Genomic DNA, 21,274 nt, shown 5'->3' on the forward strand with positions numbered 1-21,274 from the left:
GGGTGCAGCCCAGGACACGGTTATTTGCCTTGCAGTATTTATAATATTACCCTCTTTCTGTTAAGACAGGAGAGGTTGAAGGTTCAGTTTCTCTCAGGTCTTGTTTCAGAGTGGTACAATGCTCTCACCTTTTTTACCAGTAGGCAGACGTGATGGCCTTGGATAGAACGACTGTACATTGATGCACACGAATCAACGCGTTCCACAACTGTGAAGAAAACAAAGAGTTTTCATTTAGTGGGACAACTTTTTAATAGAAGTTTTGCTTCCTGTGAAGAGGAACTACTGCTTTGTTGAGCCTCAGAGAGCAGAAGCTTCTGCTGTGAGGGGAGGAGGAAGTCAGGGTTAAGATGATGTACGTGCCTGGCTCCTCCTGGCTCCTATCTGGGGTATTTCGCAAGAACAAGGTTAGTCATTTGTCTTTTGAGTAAGTTGCAAATGTTTTGTGGCAAAAATGCTGATGGGAATGTAGATCTCTTCCCCAGAAATACTTTCAGTGAGGCAATGTCTAATGCACACACCAGAGCATGATGAAACAGCCATTGGTTTTGCTTCATCCTTGTGTTTTAATTAATAAATCCTCACAGAAAAGGGGCAGGCTGACTGAAATCAAACACACCCTCCAGAGAACAGTTACAGCCCCAGCTATCAGCAAGCTGCTCCCGTGATACCTGTCACGTGCCTCGCTGGGCTGGAGGAAAGCCACAGGGACAGAAGGAGAGTTCATTTTGAAGAACATTCTCTGCTTTGAGGATACCAATGTGTTATGAAACTGGAAAAAAAACCTCCTCTCTGAAATTTATTTAATCTGCACGTCACCTGCTTCTGTCGTCGTTGAGGCCACGGAGCATTGCACTCACCAAGCACAGCATTGATTTTAGAATGTGGAATTTTGCAGAACGTTCTGCAGCAAGGAAGACTCACCTGAAAAATGATGATGAAAACAGATCTTTGCCAGTAGATGTTGGAAAGAAATGCTAATTCCATCTACTTTAATAGAACTCATGTGCAGATCCCCAGACTCTAGGAGCTTGGCAAAAGCATCGCTGCAAAACAGGAAGGAAAGTAAACACTTGTAGAGAAATTCAAGTGATATCTGCCACGCTAGCCCCATGCAGACCTTGAGACATCTCAGGATGCAGAAGTTTAAGTACTACCAAGCTCTAGGAAAATGGGTTTACAGCAAATATGGGAACCATACTCCAGATTCCACTGGTGTACCCTATGACCTCAACCACAGCTACTTCCACACAACCTCTGCCAGCCTACAGGGCATACAGCTCCTTCTTCAGAATCACTTGAAATAAGCTGCTGGACATATTTTAACAGTCAAACATTACACAAGATAACTGAACTGTAACCAAAGCAATCACAAGCAGCCAAAGTCAAAAGCATGCTGTGTATCTCGTGGAGATGGCCTGCAGCCAAAGCTCAGCTTCACATGGGCAGCAAAAGCACCAGTGTCGTGCCCCCTAATCGGCACTTACCTATAGCAAGGCGTCGTGATCAAGTATGAAGCGCAACTGAAGTGCAATTTGAAATCTAGTTTTTCATGGGTTGAACCTTCATCATTCTGCAACAGGTCAAAGGAAAGGAGATGAATGGGAGCCCCGAGGCAGCAAGAGGAGGCACCACCCCCACCTACCAAACAGGCACTAAGGAAGATTTAAGGTTCAATTCCCTTTGATAGACCCTTGCTGGGCCTGAAGGATCAGTCTGAGAACAACCATCAGGCCACTGAGAGACAAGATTTGGACAGCTGGGCTGACACATACACCTAGAGCAGATAAAGGACACAACTGCATGGATCTGGCTGCGTTTCTGATTGCACTCTGGTGAAACACATTGAACAGACTGAATTTAAACTAACACTTGGAGATGTGGTTTGACAGTTCATTATTTCCCAAGCAAAATAATAAATTAATATCTCCCAGATTCTTAGGTACTGAAAATAGGACTAGCATACTATTTTTAAAAAACCCTTAAAATAGAGATAATGACTGACTCAGAAGTAGCCACAACTGTCTCTATTCACTTCCCTCGAGCTGTTCACACAGCTCCTTCATTAATAATTTTACTGAAATAAGATGAGAAACCCACAGGGTCTTATACAGGTTGATAGTTACAATGCCTTCAGCTAACCTCACTCTTCTGGTTCTCCATCCTTACTAACTGCACCTAATTCTTACTACTATTTTTCCAGCCTTGTACCAGGTAGCAGCATCCAACTGCTCTTTGGGTAACTGAGATCAGAAGAAAGAGGCTCTGGTTTGCAGCCCTCACTAGCTGGTTGACCTCCTCTCCCAGCAGATGCACTACTGCAGTGATTTTCTAGCTGACAATGTGGCACACGTTTCAGGCTGCATTGCTCACGCACTGCCAAGAATGACAATTTAGGACATGCTTACGCAGTATTTGGGACACTCTTTGCACAAGATGTCATGTAAAAATACTTCTCACATCACAGAATGGTGCAGCAGAGATGAAATGATGCCTAAAAAAAAAAGCTCGAAAGCAGTGCTTTCCACCCAAGTCAAGCTCCCTTACGCGGTTCCAAAGGAAGCAGAAGCACAGAGTTGAAAGCTGCACTTACTTTGACTATAAAGGACAGTGTTCCTTTTAACTTCTGAGCCATAACAATACTCTGAAGTGTAAACACAAACTGGGCTTCATTAGAGATTCCTAGCATGAAGAGAGGAGAGGGAGAAGTCAGGTCAGAAAATGGTTTCCATATCTAAATAATGGTTAGAATAAACTGCTCAGTAGCAGCTAAGGTTTATACACTGACTATTTCTGAACCACGTTTGAAGATTTCCATGTGGATGGAAGATGGTTATGTGCACATTTCTTGTTGTGAATCACCAGTATTACAGCCCATAGCTCTTGGGTCTCTGAAAAGCAGCAGTGATAGCTGGCATCTGGTAGAGGTTATTGAGCAAGTGCCTGGGCAAGTATGTCACAATAGCAATATATTTTGTTTGTGTAAGTGGAAAATATACATCTTTCCAAGTAGTTTTCTGAACCAATTCACATTCTAATGTTTCTACATTTTACTTTTAATATACAAGTCTGTGTCAAGAACTGCCTTATCTAGGATAATAAACAAACACCCCACTGCTTTCCATGGGGGATCAAAATGCACCCTGAAGCCACTAAATCCCAGAAGACTTTTGTGAGCTGTTTCAATATTCAAATTAACTCTTTGGCAAAGGAAGTGAAATTCGAAGAAGCTCAGTGATTCAGCTGCACTATTGTACTATGGATGAAGCCATTATCCTTCAACTTTGTGTCTAATACTTCTTAAGGGCTCAGCTCCCCACCCAACTAAGCGCATACTTATGGCAAACTTTCACTGTGTACGGCCTCTGACATTAAAACAGTGGGGCAAGAGCTTGAAAATAAACCCAGAATGAATTCTAACAGTTCAAGAACTAATAGCTTTGTTCAATTTTAAATCTCATAGCAAACTCCTCATGTGTTTGGGATTCCTGTAGTTGGTGATGTTGGCATGTTTACAGGTGTGCCAGCCTGCAGTCACCTAAAAAAAGGGAACTCAGACATTTGGACTCCCCAGCCCTACGTTAGAGGCTTTGTTTTTGCTGTACAGAACCACCTGCATTTATAGCCATACTGTAAGAAGGCTCATCCTCTCCAGTGAATTTCATGAAAGCCCAGCAAACACCCAAGCAGAGGGACATGTCTTTCAGGAAAACAGCAAGAAATTCAAACAATTCTTTCCACAGGAGGGCACTGCAGGACTAGACATGCTCCAAGAACCCTGTGCAAAGCTGCGTACCAGGGGGTAGCTGGAAGGGCACAGGTATCCCATCATGTACCGATGATCCTTCTGGTCGGATCATTTTAGTGTTGAGAGAGTCCAGGACATTTAGTTCCATGCTCTTAAGGAAGCTAGTGCTTTTGTTCTCAAAGATAACAGAAACAGTAACTTGACTATCATTCTGGAGGTTTCCTTGAATATCGTAGGTCTGCAAATGAAGGGGAAAAAAAAAATCACAGGAAAGATTCAGAAACATCAAACAGCAGAGCACGAGAACAGAACACAGCATGAGAAGAAAGCAAGCTTCACAAAGGAGGTAATTTGGTACAGCTATAGGATAATGAAAAGCACACTGGTGATCAGCTCCACAGAACTGCTAAGCAGTAGGAAAATAGCGACTTAAAAACTTGCTAAGTGGGACATCCAAAAGAATGGAAATGGAGCTTTGTTATGTTTCTACCTCCTGGGATTTAAACAGTTCTTCAGTTAAATGTTGCCTACATAAAGTCACTATACTATCCCCAGAGTACCCCGTATTTTCTTGGAGAACACAAAAGCAGAAGACATCTGGATTTGAAGGCCAAAAGTCTCACCATTTTAATGTAGGGATTTTCAGCCAGAAGGCGGTAACTGGACATAGGCTGAAAAGAAAAAAAAGAAAGAAATCACAGTCACAATGTAAGAAATTTCTCTGAAAGGAGCTGTCACTGTCCTTCCTCCCAACACAGTGTAGCTCCTGCCTTTTCCCCAAGGCAAACACTGCCAGTGCACAGCTACTCACTGGTAGTGGTTCATCATCTAGTGTTCCATTCTGCACCGACTCTGTTGTCTCCTCCTCGCTGTGATGACTCTTCTTTTTGGATTTCTTTTTATCCTTTGATTTCTCTTCTTTCTCTTTCTTGTGCTTTTTCTTCTTATGCTTGGAGGATTTCTACCGAGAACAACAAGAAACTACAACAAACCCTTAAAGAAACCCTACATTTCCAGCCACTACATCACGGCCCCTCTACCAATCTTTCAACTACAGACTCCCACTCTACACAGCCCTTGGGATGACTGAACATAGTTTCCTACTACTGCAGAAGCCTCAAATGGAGTCCCCATTCCTCAATCCCCAGCAGCCATTCTGTGTTGAGTCACAGAAAACCCTTGCTCCCCACTCACCTAACAATACTTTAACCCAAAGCAGCCTGGGATCAGCAGAAGGTCAAGTCTCTTCAGGGGTTTGGAAGCTCAGCTTTAAAACTGCTACCTGACCCTTTGGAACAACCAAACCTCTTACTATGAAGTGTTTCATGCTCCTCGAGAGCACAACATCCCACTGCTGCCTATTTGCAGGTGGTCACTACACTGAGTATGATGCTGTTGGTAATTCCCAGGTGCTTCTTTTTAAAGAACACAGGACACTAGGAGATTATGGCTAAGGGTGTCAGCAATTTAAACTACTTACCTTTCCTTCATCATCCTCCTCCTCATCTCGCTCTTCCCTTTCTTCCTTTTTTACCTCTTGAGGTTCAGCCACAACAGCAGCACCCACTTCAGGCTCACTCTGAGTAGATTAGCAGAAGGATTATGACACTAACAGAACATAGTTGAAGCAACTGAATCTCACACCAAAAGAAATCTTAACAGTGACACTCCCCCTGACACCAACTGTTATTTCAAAAATTACCTTAAACCAACATGGTATCAAACCTTTCATTTTATGCCTCTGAATCCCTGCAAATACAATCACCTGATCACAAGATACAAAAGATTTCCTGTAAGGGACCCATCCCCTCATATTGTCTGTCTCTTCCTCCAAAATCTCCCATCAAAATTCATGTGACTTTCTTACAGACTGTCTCTCTCATGTCTATTAATATTGCCAGTGTCTAGCTCACATTAGGAAATAAACCCATACAATAATATGAAAAACCACCAGTAATATTACAATCTGCCAAGCCTGTAGCTGCATCTGTATTTCTATCCATTGATCTGCACAGCAGAATGAGCTTGAAACCTCCCATATTCCAGTGTCTGTAAACCAGGGAGATAAAATGTCATTGCTTCACAGCAATAAGTTGAGGAGATGAAGCCTGTCTTCCCCTTCTCTCCTGCAGCATGACAAAGCACTCGTACCACAGCTAAGATGCAATCATAAGAAAGTTTCCTGTGATGTGCTAAGATGTTTACCTGTGGCTGGGTAGTGGGAGCAGGTGGTGGAGCAGTGGAGAGCCAGAAATCCAAGTCTTCCCCCTGAATTTCAAGAGAAAACACCACCATTATGGTTGATTTGATACCATTCTTAAAAATAAATCAATAAAATAATCAATTAAATTAAAACCTTAAGTTTTCATGGAGATGCATCACTGCAGAATGCTCATACAGAGATGCTGCAACACATTTAGGAGCAAACAATTTAAGAAGCTTAACTTCAGCCTTTGAGCACATTTCCAAACCTGGACATAGCTGACAGTACCTGCAAATTACCCCAGGTATCACAGTATCTACAGGCATTCAAAGCACATCAGCTGCATCTCAGAGGAAAAGTGCATCTCTGCAGAGCAGTTAACAAGAAGGACACCTCAAGTCTTCAGAGTAACTGACAACTAATGTCAAGTTTTATAACTGAAAGATTCTGAAGTACATGGGGGACAGGATATAGAACAAAAGTGAGTTCCAGGTACTTTGCTAAAGAGTTCCCCATCTCAAAAACAGACAAAACATCAGTAAATTCAGTTTCCAAATTAGATCTGGAAGATCTGCTGCAGAGGCTGCAGTAAGCTGACTTCTGCCAACTTATGAGGCTAAGCAAGTGTTAATTTTATTAAACAGAAATCTTTAAATACCTGCTTTTATGGGTTGTAAAAATTTAAGGAAATGAAGGTTGAAAACATTCAGCTGTTTGAATTGTCAAACGTGACTGTTCCTAAGCAGCAAACAAAACACAGCAATAAATACGGCCCAGAACAGCAGTTTCTAAAATAATGCAAGTCTTGGAGAGTTACCTTTTTTTCTTCTTCCTCCTCTACTACCTTTTTCTCTTTCTCTTTCTTCTTTCCTTTGTCTCTCTCTTTTTCTTTGTGTTTCTTTTCCTTCTTTTTGGGTTTCTTGCTCTTCTTCTCAACTAAGGGAGCTTCTGAGTCGGGTGACTTCAGGGTCTCAACATTTCTGTGTCTCTGCACTGGCAGTTTCTCACTGTCTGCTAAGGGTCTTAAAATAAAGAGACCATTAACTACCTTTCTGCAACCAATCTCCCTTAGCTCAGACCATCTGCTGGCTGTTCAAGACAAGGTATGCTTTGTTTTTTAAAAGTTGGGCCCCAAAATCTTAAATCAGCACATACTTTTGTACCTGAAGTTTGTTTATGTAACCACAGGCAGATTAGAAGTTAATAAAAACATTCTGAAGGTGACAGAGTCAAGCTCTTGCTGACACCTGATCACTCTTACAAGTGATAACTACAGATTGGCAGGCTGAGTAACACCTACAGAAGAATACATACACATAGTGTTATACTGCATTTCTGTGAACCCACTCTCAAAGGAAGAACAAAGATGTGAACCAGTAGGAAACACTTGCAACAGTGTGGAAATCCAAGCAGTGGAATGACTGCATGGCTCAAACAGCCCTCGAAGGACCTGGTTTTCCTTGTTATTGCTGAACAGATCACTCCAATTGGAAATTATTTGAAGCAAAAAATTGCTTCACTTTGGAAGTTCATGCTATGAACCTGTACTCTACCATCACCTTCAAAAAGTTGTGGTTAATTTCAGGTACCTGTTTCCAAAAAAGTATGGGGAGTAGTTCAGATTTACACTGTATTCCAAATCCATTACTTGGATAAAAACACCACAGAAATTTCTCCATTCTTGTCAAACACTGTCCAGAAATCCGTGGGAAGTTCACCAATTGCCTCTTTTTCTATTTCTACAGTTTTTACTTAACATTAATTTCCATGTTTGAGCAGCAAACACCTGTTCAGCAAGATTTCTAATGGTCTCACCTGCCTTATTTTATTTGTTTATATTGCATTTATTCATTTTTCACTTTGAAACAGACACTGTAAAGGCAAGATAGACCCCAGCTGTTTCAAACAGTAAACACATCTCATCTTTAAGCTATTTCACATACACCTGTACAGGAATAGGGATGAGTGCTGGAAGTCAATGATAAAATCAATTCATGCTAATTTGAGAGTCAAGGATTTCAATAGTTTCACCACCCTTCAAGTATTTACACTGTTCACTGAAATCAATCTGACAAAGGTCAATCACTTAGCAATATATTCTTACCTGGAAGGCTTCCCTGAAACCAGACTGCATGTGAGCGTGACACAGACATAGCAGTGCAAGCACAGAGAGAAAGAGAGAGGACAGAGACATGAGAAAACGTGACAGGAGAGCACAGCAACTCATACGAAATGGAAAGAGAGTGGATGGAAACAACACGCAGGTCCAAAGATGCCTCCTGGAGCACAGCGTTCACAAACTGCTCTGCTCAGTGGTTTCTACGCTGCTGAGGCTTGTCATGCAAATAGGAGCTCTATAGTTGGAAATTAATTTCCTTTTATATATTTCTCTCCTGCAGACTCAGAGGAACGTGACTAGCTCATGAAAAAAAAAAAGGAAGTTTTTCAGAAACTGTTCTTTCATTTTTTTAAAATGTTACATCACCTTTTTGCAAGGTACTGAGGGGCCAAAGCCCTTCAGGTTTGAGAATTACAGAGAACAGCACAGACTTTAAAGTCAAGTATCAGAGAGAGAGAGAGAGAGAGAGAGATAGTACCCACATGTGCCTGTACAGTCTTCAAAACTTTCCAGGAGGCACCCATGGCCCATAAATTGGCAATTATTTTTAGCATGGTGATTTTGTAAAACAGCAATTAAAAAAAAAAAAAATCTCCATGTGCAAATACTTAAGAGCTCACTTGTAATTATCACGTGGCATGCAGGGATTTGGGGTCTGCTGCACTGCAGCCTGGGGTGCTAGCACTGTAAACAACTCCCATAGCTGCATGGGGACCAGGCTCTGCTCAAAGTTATGACATGCAGTTCACTCAAACATATTAGAACAACATTTTTCAACAGTGGCACCACACTGAATGTCCACAGGGCAATGAGGATGTTATGAACTGGCTGTTACTGGAGCACAACGCAGAGCATACGTGCTTGCCATGTGTGCAGTGGGTGAGATGAACACAGGTGAATGCAGCTCACACAGAGTGCCAATGCAGGTTAGATCAGAGCTACTGGTACACTCAAAAGCTCAGACTAACTCTCTCACATCTGATTCCAGCTATGCTGCCTGTGCTTTCAGACACCATTCAGTCACACAGAATGATTCCTCAGTTCCTCCCAGAACTCCCACTATGTCAAGCTTAGCTTTTATCATCTATGCCACAGTGGGTACCCAAGCCTGGATGATCATCTAAGGTTACATCCAAGACATGGCAAGAGACTTGGCCTTTTCACCGAGCAGACTGTAGAGAGTGCCTTTGCCTGTTTAGCCCCAGACTTGCCCTCATGCATTCTGGTTAGCAATTAGGTAAATTCAGATACAGAACCGTCACTTACTTATCCAGATCTATATCAAGTGCCTTATATGGATCATTGGGATCTTTGTCATCTTCATCACTGGGCAAAGCATTCTGCAGGAGAGATAAAGAGACCATCCACTGAAGAAGTGAACCACAGGCAATTTTGAAACTAAAGCTTTACATCCCCCAAATCAGTTTTTTTAAAGATTGTTAACCCTGGAACAGGCCAGCTTGTAATGAGGCACAGTAAGTTATAGGAACAATGCACTTTAATGCAGCATCAAGTTACAAGATTAATTTAGAACAGAAAACCATTCTTCATAAACTGCAGGAGTTGAATTGCTGCTGCTCGGTTTTGATTAAAGGAAATTTTAGGAACAAATACAGATTACATCATTAGCATGTGCAATTAATTATAATCAGCTGCAAACCTGCTGACTAGACAGCAAGTTAATGTCAAAATGAAGCAGCAGAGCATAATAAATGAAGTGACTATTTGGACAGCGTTACTTTTACAGCAGAGTTGCATATTGTTTGTTTTGTTGGGTTTTGAAAATAGTTTCAGTGTCAATTTTTGTCTTTTTGTGCACAAAGACAGTAATTTCTCCCCCTGCAAAGAACAGCATAGGGCCATCTCCATCAGTCATGTCTTAAACAGCTTTGCAAGAAATCAGAGCTCTTGAACTGCAACAATACAGAGTGGCTGGCAATTCTTAGGGGGGGAAAAAAATCATCTCTTCAGAAGAGCACACACATAAACCCCACAACTCAGACCACCAAAGCAACTGACCTCTGGCATCTCTTCTGTTATGATATCGACATGGTGAGCTGGAGCAATGTCCTCCTCACTCTCCGTGTGCAGAGAGTTGTGGCGATGATGTTTACCTCTCTTCTCTTTTTTCTGTTTTTTCTTTTTCTTGTCTTTCTCCAGTTTCTGTTTGTGTCTTCGTTCTTCTTCCAGTTTCACATACTGGTCAGACATAGTCATTCCTGTAGAGGAAGCCAAACTGCTTTCAGGCTACAGTCCACATGGACATTGATCACAGAAACAATATGTTGGGAGGGAGCTTTGCTTCTAGCTTCTCAGAATTAGAAGGATCAACACCTCTCTGCTTCCCTATTATGTCACGTACAGCCCCTCTAGCAGCAGCTTTGCTGCCACACTCCTCCTCTCCAAAACCAGGAGAGAGCTCTGTCCTGCTCCCCAATTCTTGTTGACACGAACTGGATTACAAAGGGCAGCTAAACATCGATATTTTAAGTAGAACTGGTGGCACTGCTGTACTAATAATGACAGCTTTCCACACTTTTGGAAAAACCTTTAAATAAGCCCTAAATATTTGCACTTAGAATTCACTTGCAATGTACTGCACTTTATCAACACCTTTCCAGTGCTGTATCAAACGACCCACTGGATATACACCTATCTTATGATATTTGAAACAAGATATTAAAATAGTATCTCTATCATTGGACTCCACTTAATGTCTCCTGATCACCTTTATTAGCCCTCCAAGACATTCCAAAGGTGACTGTTTCCTACACAGAACAGTAGTTTGTTTACATGTTACAGACTTGGCTACAAAACAGTCTTAATCACAAAATTACTTCTAATACTGCCCTGAGAGGAACTGCACTCAGACTGCAAAACACTGTTTTCAAACACATTCAACTTAAGGAGATATATTTAAGAGTCTAACAAAAGAATGCTCCTTGCCCTTAAAAACCTAAGGAGGAATTCCTAAGAAGGAATTATTACTTTTGCTTAACTGGATTTCTGTAATTAATTTTAAGATGAGCTGCACTTACCTGGAACTTTTAAGGGGACAGAAAGGTCAATCTGGACCACAGGTATATGTTCCACACCTGGAGTGTCTTGGTATCGCTGGGAAAATGAAAGTCTGTTACATTCTGAGCATTGCCAGATACAAATTTATATACACATTTAAAACATCAAGCAGTTTAATCCTTTAGGTGAACATTTTAAAGGATAGGAATAGAATAGCTCAATACTAAACCCTGTGTGGTAGTGAGGTGTATTTTAAAGCCAGCTGATAAATACTATAAAACACTCCTAGTTACAGTTTTTTAACCCTGCTACTCCTCTGAAAAAGTCTTGTTGCAACTCTCTGAAGAATTTTTGGTTTGTGGTTTATTGGTAATTTCCGCTTCAAAAGATAAATGTTGAGGTTTAGGTTGAGGAAAATGGGGCAGTCCTTATGGATATACAGGGAATAAAGCAGATTCTTTCCCTGAGAAAGGCGTTAGAAGAGACCACAACAACCTTCTGATCCATAAAACACACTGCATGTTCAAGATTCACTCTATTTTCATTGCTCTTAACAAAGTGAACTGGAACCCTTCCATTGCCCAGAGCTGGGATAAACGACCTGCACAGGAATTTGTGACACAGGAGCAGAGAAGTGTTTTCTCTACAGCTTTTAGAGAGTCCTTGATGACATATAAACACTGTGCTTTACATGACAAGTTAAACCAAGACTGTTCTAAACTACTCTGTGTAATGGGAGTTGTGACAATGACTACTTCCTTATTTCTAAAATGGAGGTCCACAAAAAGCTGACTGTTCTTTTGACATTAGCTCATTTGTGAGTTTCTCAACACAAACAAGACTTATAAAAAAATAGTTGTAGGTAGCCACTCCAATCAGCACACTATTAAGTGATCAGAACTGTAGTGGAAATAATCACAATGTCCCAGAGGGAAGCTGCAGCTCTGACATTCAGCAAGTCTTCACACAATTACAGGAGAGGCCAGCAAGAGATTTTAATTCAGGCTCACTCACCTTCTGCGGGGAAGGAGAGCTTTTTATATAGAATGGGTTGTTTGCCTGTTCTTGTTTCCGGGCTTCTCGACGCTGAAAGTAAAAGAGTATTTGTAGTTAGAATGTTTGTTTATAAGCAAAGGGATAAAAGGTGAAGTGCAAAATGCAATCTCCCTGAATTTTTGGAACAATGCATAACTACGGGCAAAAAGAATACAGCGTAGTACCTTGAGCATGATAAACCAGTTCTGAGTTACAAGACATACTAGGATGTAAATAATATTCCTTAGAACACCCGTTCTTTGTTGAGTTACAAGACATACTAGGATGTAACTACAAGTACTAATATAAATAATATTCCTTAGAACACCCGTTCTTTGCTTTTTAATTCTAGAGAGTAACTCCTGAAGATCAGATTTTGATGCTGATTCAAATGTTTCTATTTTAACTTTTGCAAAAAGAGGAAGAAGTGAAGATTCTTATCAGTAAGAAGTTTTCTCTATGAAAACAAAAAGGCCAGAAGGAGGAAAGGTGGGATCACTGCTGAGAGCAGTCACATGAGAGTAATTCATAGAAGCCACTATAAATCCATAAGCAAAGATGCTGCTTCTTTTTCTGCTGATATAGAGCACACAGAGTAACAGTAGTGCACCAATGGAGGAGGTGTGTAAAAAACACAATAGCTGCAGAGCTCAGCACAAGTGTCCATCCTTAAGAACCTGTACTTCGAAGTGAACTGCACTACACACCACAGTTTACAGGTCAGATTTTTACAAGAGCTCAAAACTTCTAACAGGGGCCAAGTTTTTATAATATTTTGTTTCCATTTGGACAAGATAGGCAAGCCAGACTTCAAGAGAACTTCATATTGGATGTATTCCACAATGCCCCCAAAAATACCTGTATTCCTGAGCTGCAGAGAGCAGAACGGTTCCCTGGCTACATGGAGAATCCACAACAGCTCCAACTGCTTTAGTAGCACTTACAACATTACTACTGCATTATGTAAGGAAAAGCCTTTTACATTCACTCACTCTGGCCAGTTCCTCTTCATCTATTTCTGGCTGTCTATGTCTGGAATGCCTTTGTTCCTCATCATGGAATATTGTTTTGGGCTTTTCATCTTCAGACTCGCTGTCTGATGGAGGTTCATTGATCCAGGCATCAAGGTCCAAGCTGGAAGAATTGCAGTAAACAAAGAGCTTGACTCAATATCCCTGAGTATTTCAGTGTTTCTCATCATACACTTAGCTTTATTATTTAAGAGTTTAAAAGTTTAAATAAGGCTTTGGGAGAGAGAAGGAACCTTACCCCTCTGGAACGGGTACTTTCTTCTGTGCTTTAGGAGCCACAGGGTTCAGCTCACCAGCAAACAGGGCTATTACTTCCTCAGCTACAGGTACCTCTTTTATTTGGAGCTTCTGAATATATTTTATTAGTTGCAAAATGCAAGAAGCCTAAGAACAAATGCAGAATTTCTGGATTAATATTAACAAACTGAACCAAAAAAATCAACTGCAATGAATGTCAGCAGAAGCTAACTGTTCTATTCTGTTACGGGAATTAAGAGAAGCAGCATAACTGCAGGTTTAGAGCAAATCACAGAATCACAGAATGTCAGGGATTGGAAGGGACCTCAAAAGATCATCCAGTCCAATCCCCCTGCCAGAGCAGGAACCTAAATGAGATCACACAGGAAGGTGTCCAGGCGGGTTCTGAATGTCTCCAGAGAAGGAGACTCCACACCCTCCCTGGGCAGCCTGTCCCAGGGCTCTGGCACCCTCACTGGAAAGAAGTTTCTTCTCAAGTTGAAGCAGAACCTCCTGTGTTCCAGCTCACACCCATTGCCCCTTGTCCTACCATTGGGCATCACTGAGAAGAGCCTGGCTCCATCCTCCTGACATTCGCCCTTTACATATTTATAAACATTAATGAGGTCACCCCTCAGTCTCCTCTTCTCCAAGCTAAAGAGCCCCAGCTCCCTCAGCCTTTCCTCAGCAGGGAGATGCTCCACTCCCTTCATCATCTTGGTGGCTCTGTGCTGGACTCTCTCCAGCAGTTCCCTGTCCTTCTTGAACTGTGGGGCCATGTTAACCCTCTCTTCTAGCTGTGTCCTTATGGGCTTGCATAATTTTAAAATGAAATTGTTTTGAATGAAATTCTTTCAAGCAGTCTTCAGAGGTGGTATTAAACTGGAAAAGGATCTGAGCTCTGACATGGAATGGCATCACTTTTCCCAGTCCTCCTTCTAAAGCTTCTCTTTCACTGAGTTACACAAAGTACAGAATAAACTCACCGCTCCACGGATAACAATGGCTTATATAAAACGTGCACGTCCACAATGAATTCTCCAAGACAAACGAGAGATTTTGTATGATAAATTCCAAAATAATTTTGTTCTCTTACCCTCTCCTGAACTTCTAGATCTGCACTCTGTACAAACTGAGGCAAACGCTCAATCATCAGCTGTGTAATTTCCTGAGCTGCTTCCTTTTCCCCAGACTGCTCTTTCTGCTGTAGGATGGAGGCATAGAGCTTCACCATGTTCTGGACATAAACCGCCTGGATGTGGCCTGGTAGAGTTGTAACTTTAGGCCTCAACATAGCTTCTAAAGTTTGGTTTGCTTCCTCGAGGTGTCTGTAAAGACAGAGTAGACAGATGAAAGACAGGGATTGAGAAATTTCAGTATTTCATCAGTCTTCAAGGAGAATTTTTCAAAAAACTCAGTTTCAGTACAAAGTGACGGACTACAAATACATAATCATTTGCTTTCTGCATATTTTCCCCTTCCAAAATACAGTAGTAACAGACACAGAAGAATTTACAGCTTTCTCCTTTCACAGAAGGGGAGGGACATCTTTATTGCCACTAAGTTTAGTATTCTCTCTTATTATTAATAATAATTATTATTAAGAATTCTTAATAATTCTTAAAAGTTCAATGCTTAGCTACTAAGAATTATTAATAATTCTCAATATTTATTATTATAAATAATAATAAATAATATTTAATTATTGTTAATTCTTAGCTATTAAAATTATTAATAATTCTTAATAGCTAAGCATTTCACTTTTAAGTGCCAACACCACTGGCAGTCTGGATCGAGCAGCCCAACTACTCTCCTGCCATTCTGTACTTCACCACTCACATCAATGAGGTTGTGTTTCCAATCATTTACTGAACAAAAATAATATCTAGTAGGCAATGCTTAATACACAGAAAAGAATGCAGATCACAGCACTGGTTTTGATAAATCTCATACTCTAATTCAAAATTATCTGCCCACAACTAAATGGAAGATGCACAAAAAAGTTCCTGGTCCATTATGAATGGAAAGCTGAAGTGCTTTCAAAAATGTGATCTAACTGAAGAAGGAGAGTATATTCTCTTTCTTCTTAATCTACAGTTTTCTTTGCACAACTTTAATTAGATGAAGATCTGAGCTGTATCAGTGATCCAGAAATATCACACCAACTATGTGAATTTAAATTGGAACCAGTGTTCAGAGTGGCAGTTACAAGAAGAGACACTCAACCAGGTGATAAAAGGAGATGACAGTGTGAAGGTCAGTCCAAACCAAAAGCTAGGTAAGCGTGTGAATATGCACACACAACCAAGAGACAAAAACAGCTATTTAAGCTAAAAGACACTGTGGGCACAGGAACATTGAAAATTGCACTACTGTGCATACAGCTAAGATTTGAGCAAAAAAAGATGACTTTAATCCTCAGAAAGATTAGGTTCTGCAAAAACCTTTCAACAAAGGAGAATAAAAAAATAATTCAGTCAAACATGGTGATTGGACATTTTGCCTATGAGGTAAGTGGGGTTAGACCTTAATATTTGAGGAGTTCCTTAAGATCTTACTGCTTATATCCACAATTATGCGTTCCTGCATGACTGGGCAGAACTACAGAGATAAGAAAAAAGACCAGATATTCAAAACGAATTATCTGTCTTGGCTAGAAAGAGCTGAGGAGTTTTATGGAGTGAGGGAAAGAAGCAATCATTTTGTTAGCTTTAGGGTGCATACTCCAAACCATCCTTCTCTCAAAAATACTTTTTAGTGACCCGAATCTTTGCCCAAAAGCAGCCGCTCAAGGCGCGTCAGGCTTTTTGTTTGCACTTACTCAGAGAACTCCCCACATATCCAAGCAGCAGCGTAAAGCACCTCACAGATTCCATTTCTCTGGGTGTTGCTGGCTATGAGATGAGCGTTGTCCAGAAGCATAGCCATCTGGGAAACTGCAAATTTACGAATGGCTTTAACTCTGATAGCTACATCTAACATCTGAGCTGCTATAAGGTGTCCGTGTCGTGTGCCTTCCAACCGAGTCAGCTCCACCAAGATGCTTATGTACCTACAAAAAGTGAAAAGGATGCAATTTTATCAGCAGACAACCATGCATTACCATTGCTGAGGATCTCAAAGTCGACACATAAAACCACTGACCATTCAAAGTTTGTGATATATTGATAATTGGACTGACTACAAATATCTATGATTTTGGTCAGCAGCTCATCCCGGTACGTCGTTCCTTCTGCTTTATCCACGTGAATCATCAGTTTCTTCACTATCTCCATCAAGTTCTTCTTCGACACCTGTTAAAAGAGTTATTGAAGAGCTGAACCAAAACAAAACCATTTCCCACACTGTCACGTTCTAATTCCATCAATGCAACAGCTATCTCTTTGATGGACCTGGGTCATGTACTAACAAGAAATCAGAACCACCTCTCTAGGCCCCAGTTTCAGTCACAACCAAAAAAAGGAACCTGTTTATTTCTTTTCATCGTTATTATTAAAGCAGAGCCAGCACCAGTATACAAGACCATGCTGTGGGAGAGCTGAGAATAAGAATTGCTAGCAGCAATACAAAAATCCAGGACAAAATGAACCTTCTACTTCTGCCAGGGAGCAAATTTAATAGTTTAAAACATTTTTGCTTCTAAACTAAACAAATTTAAGAGTCATTAATATCTATCAGAAATCTAGCATTTCAAAACATAGCTGTATTAACTTGCTCTGGAAATTTACTTGTCTAAATAAAGCCCCCAAAATATTCAGTAAATATCATCAGTTGAGCAAAATAGTAGACTCTTTCTCCTAGGTTATCTTTTGACTAAAGACATAACAAGCAGAATTTAACCTCCAGAAATAAGAATAAATTTCCATTCTCATTGCAACAACATTAAAACCACTGTCCTGTTATTCTCATCTCATGAGGAGTACCAGAAAAAAGGTGTCCTTCTTACTTTTCACTTTCCTCTCTAAAATAGGAAACTATGAGATAGATCTGATCTATTATGATCCCTTTATGCACGGTGGGGGAGTAAAGACTCTTGAGCAAAAGGCACTTTCCTATATAAATCATAACCACAGCCCTTCTGGAGATCAAATGTTGGCACTACAAGATTGCCCCTGTAGCCTATGCACATTTTATAAACTGCCCTGCACAGCAGAAGGAGGCTGGGACAAAACTGCAGCCACGGGAGAACAAACAGAGTGAGATTCTGTACATGTCATTAAAAGGCACAACAAAATTTACAATCAAGGGGAAATCTGATGATAAAGCAACTTGAAGCTGAGTTCTCCTGTTACTTCAGAGTGCTCCACACTGTTTCCTTATGTCAACCTGAGCTATGGGTGTGCTGCAACGTGGACTGTAACCTAGAACAGCACAGAGCTATCCCAATACACCTACAGTCTGCTTCATACCTAGAGGAAGGACAGAAGGAGCTGCTAAAGTTTAGGCATTATAAAAAGCAGCCTTCTGGGTGACTTCCACAGCACCTGAACTCAGAAACTCCATCCAGTCTGAATCACATTTTTTAAAGTCCTCTTACGCTGTGCCAGATCTTTTAATTGTCATAAGTACCAGAGAAGATATAGGCATTGTTATCACAAGACTGGTAGGGAGAGGGGAAGAGAAAGTTGCATGTTTTTCTTAAACATCTAAAACAAACTAAAGAGTCACGGGGCTGGAGGGAAAAGGAAACACACGTAGAAACATACCATGCCGTAGAGAAGATCTAAAGCTCTGAGTCGTATAGACTCATCTTTGTCATCCAAACACTGGAGAATGAGATCCTTGTGAGATTGAACTGATTTAGGATGTGTTTTCAGGATTTTGGACATAGCTAACAGTCCCAGGTATTTCACTGTGAAAGACAAAATAAAACTTCTTTCCAAATATAGAAACACTGTTTTGGGTTGAGCATGAAACCTTAATACCGAGTGTTACTACCAAAACCAACGTTAATACACTCAAAAAATCAAGATGAGGAGAGAATTTTTGAGAAATAGCATATCACAGATTATAATCTTTAATTTCATGATCTCATATACAGGCACATAATTATACTCATTACAGTCTTCTTGCACCTCAAGTTTTATCACTGATTTATAGAGAAACAACAGGTTTTGAGAACAGGCATCCTAGGATGAACACAGCTTTAAAAGCATTAACAAGACTGGTGTATTAAGTAGGAGCCTTCTTCTCAGTGGCAAAAATTCATGAGGCAGGAAAAAGGTTTGCACAAAAAAGGATTCACCACTGTTCTTTGTAGTCACTAAAGTAAGTTCCACTACACAATAGCCCTCGCTACTTTCTAAGCAGAAAGTTTTTAAAAAGGGATTTCCCAGAGCATGAAAAGAGAACTGTTTTAGATTTACAAGACCACAAACAGCAGCAATAATCTCATTCATTTTAAAAAAGTTCATTATAAAGTAGTGCTTACTATCAAAAATTATTTCCACATTCAAAAATCCAGCAATTGTTTACAACGTACCAGGCACTACAATACTGAACAAGCTGTTTGCAGAAACAGATCACTGCTCTAGGACTGCTGCAATTTCTCCCCAGCGGCTGGTTACTAAAAGCTTCCATGAAGACAAGCAACATACTTACAGTTCTGGTCAGAATCTTCTATCAATATCCTTAACTTCTGAACACAAAGCTGGGAAAAAAAAAAAGACCATGTCATGCTTATTACAAGCCTTAAAAGTCTTAATTCAAATAACTCTTCATAAAGTTTACTCAATACACAAGGAAGTGCTCTGACCAAGACCCCGGGGCCTCTAGGTAAGAGGGTCTTGATGCATTAACAGATTTCAAAACAAAAGGAACCTCTATGATTGTATTGATAGTAGCAGCTGAGTAAGAGTGTCAGGAAAACTCAAAATGAGAAGGATCTCCATTATAGAGCAAAGGAAAAAGAGAATTTATATAGGAAGGGCTTCAGTCTGTAGGATTCCACCCAAGTGAGAGCACTTCAAAGAGCCATTGCTTTAATTTTTGGCAGAGGAACACAATTCAGTTTCTCCACAGCACTTGGTATTAACACAGTACAGTAGAACTCTAATAACCCCACCAAAACCCAGTGTCATACCTGGATGCTAGCACTGTGATTAGGCATCCCAGAGGACAGAGAGATCAGAACTGAAATACACAAGCACAAACCTCAGTCAGTATTTCTGCGTCCTGAATGAACACAACAACACAAGACCTACAGGTCAACAGTTAGCTCAGCTCACAGGGAAAGACACTGGGTTATGTTTGTCTGTTTGCTTGGACTTTTGGAGGGTCTAGGGGGAGGAGAGAAGGTCGTTACAGAAACTGTAGTTTCATACACCTTAAGAGTAATAATAGCAGGGCAGGGAAAGGAGTGTGAAGGTAGGAACTGCTGGAACAGCCAGGTCAAAGCTGCTTTTCATTATGCTTTCCCTCATTAAGGTTTATTTCACTGACATCACATAGCATTCAAGACTATAAATATGTCATCAGCTACTGTATAGTTCAGTCTTTAAGTGTGCACTTCCCTAATGTACCAAGATGCAGCAATGGATCTTAGAGTTTAATGTAATTAGATTAGAACTTTAATCAAGCCAGCAAGAGACTCCAGGCAAAAATCAGGTCCCACTGCTGATGATATTGGACATTTGTAAAGCTCTGGCAGCACATAAGCCCACAGCAGAAAAGGTGGCATCACCTTGTGAACTGCTGCTGTCATACAGCACGTCCCTACCATCCCCAACTCTGACTGGGCAAGTCACACATGCTGACCTTAGTGGCAATGAAATACAGTGGCGTTTTGCTCTCCACAATCCTGCAGAGCTGCATTTCAGGGAAGGCGTGTGAGGTGCTGTCAGTTTGGGGCGTGCAAAGCGCTGGCAAGTGCAAGGTGCTGCTGTAACACAGGCACCAGCTTCACATCTCATTTTCTGAATTTGAGTTTTACATTACAGTCCCTGAGCTGTCCTGGGTGGGTGAACTTTCCTTTGACCCACAGAATTATCCAACTGTATTTCAGGGAAGCACATTCTCATCCACAATGGAATTAACCTCACTGTTATTTTTTTACCCTCCTCATAATGTCATCTCACATTTCCCTGAAGGAATGAAAGAATGCAGAGTGACACCCCCGTTACAGAGTTCACATCTCTTCCCCAGAAACCAAAACTGTACATCAATGATTCCAGTGACCTCCTTTAAGGAATTACACCAAGTTTTTAAGTTGTGAAATCGTAGAATTAAAAAATAAGTCTGTTCCTTCATCATGTAAGAAAACTGTCAAAGTTTTCATGAGGCATCAGTTATATTTGAATTCTATTGCTGCTGGTATAGTTGATAGTTTTAGCAACATATAAATTATCACTCATTGTTCAAAATTTGTTTCAACCTTTAGCAAATACAGCATGGCTGTAGTAACTGCACCTCATCGACTGCCAACAGAGGATTTCAGTTACAGTTACACAGTGACACAAAGTTTTCCAGGCAACTTACTTCAGTTATAAAATACATTAAGTTAAAAAAAAGGTTTTCAGATGGTGTTAATTAATGACAAAGTTCATAATGGGTTTTTTTTTCTAGGTTACAAACTTCAGTTCTCACCTGCTATTACTGTGTTCACACATTCATATAAGAGAGACATGGCTGAAGTGCTGAAACAGAAATCAAGTATTTTAAATAAGGAATAAAACCGTCACATTTTGAAGAGTTGTCAGCAATATCCTGGAGCTAGTTAACACCTTTAATGACACAAGATATTGCCAGTATTCTGCTCCATATACCTTCAAGCTAGATGAAATGATTCTCACTCAAAAACTGTTGTGGGGAGAGGGAGAGCTACTGAATGTTAAGGAAAAAAAAAAAAAATCACTTGAGAAGCAGCAAGTGACAGCACTGTGACA

The 21,274-nt window shown here is 40.6% G+C and overlaps 1 protein-coding gene across 1 annotated transcript in view; it reads right to left on the minus strand.

The window, feature by feature from the left end:
• Window positions 1–83: 83 nt before the first annotated feature.
• The window catches only part of AP3D1 (adaptor related protein complex 3 subunit delta 1), a gene marked incomplete at its 5' end in the record, with an annotated part of 28,990 nt that continues 7,799 nt past the window's right edge, over window positions 84–21,274 (minus strand). The window contains 23 exons of the mRNA XM_010175320.1: window positions 84–208; window positions 925–1,046; window positions 1,488–1,573; window positions 2,594–2,682; window positions 3,797–3,986; window positions 4,372–4,419; window positions 4,560–4,709; window positions 5,229–5,327; window positions 5,954–6,016; window positions 6,769–6,973; window positions 9,337–9,410; window positions 10,090–10,289; window positions 11,109–11,184; window positions 12,103–12,174; window positions 13,116–13,257; window positions 13,393–13,538; window positions 14,488–14,719; window positions 16,213–16,443; window positions 16,536–16,684; window positions 18,098–18,243; window positions 18,993–19,041; window positions 19,474–19,523; window positions 20,976–21,025. Of these exons, the coding sequence (XP_010173622.1) occupies window positions 84–208; window positions 925–1,046; window positions 1,488–1,573; window positions 2,594–2,682; window positions 3,797–3,986; window positions 4,372–4,419; window positions 4,560–4,709; window positions 5,229–5,327; window positions 5,954–6,016; window positions 6,769–6,973; window positions 9,337–9,410; window positions 10,090–10,289; window positions 11,109–11,184; window positions 12,103–12,174; window positions 13,116–13,257; window positions 13,393–13,538; window positions 14,488–14,719; window positions 16,213–16,443; window positions 16,536–16,684; window positions 18,098–18,243; window positions 18,993–19,041; window positions 19,474–19,523; window positions 20,976–21,025 (2,794 nt within the window). The remainder of the gene's footprint in view (window positions 209–924; window positions 1,047–1,487; window positions 1,574–2,593; window positions 2,683–3,796; window positions 3,987–4,371; window positions 4,420–4,559; window positions 4,710–5,228; window positions 5,328–5,953; window positions 6,017–6,768; window positions 6,974–9,336; window positions 9,411–10,089; window positions 10,290–11,108; window positions 11,185–12,102; window positions 12,175–13,115; window positions 13,258–13,392; window positions 13,539–14,487; window positions 14,720–16,212; window positions 16,444–16,535; window positions 16,685–18,097; window positions 18,244–18,992; window positions 19,042–19,473; window positions 19,524–20,975; window positions 21,026–21,274) is intronic.

Source organism: Antrostomus carolinensis, unplaced genomic scaffold (genome assembly GCF_000700745.2).
Source record: "Antrostomus carolinensis isolate BGI_N321 unplaced genomic scaffold, ASM70074v2 scaffold11209, whole genome shotgun sequence".
Lineage (NCBI taxonomy): Eukaryota > Metazoa > Chordata > Aves > Caprimulgiformes > Caprimulgidae > Antrostomus > Antrostomus carolinensis.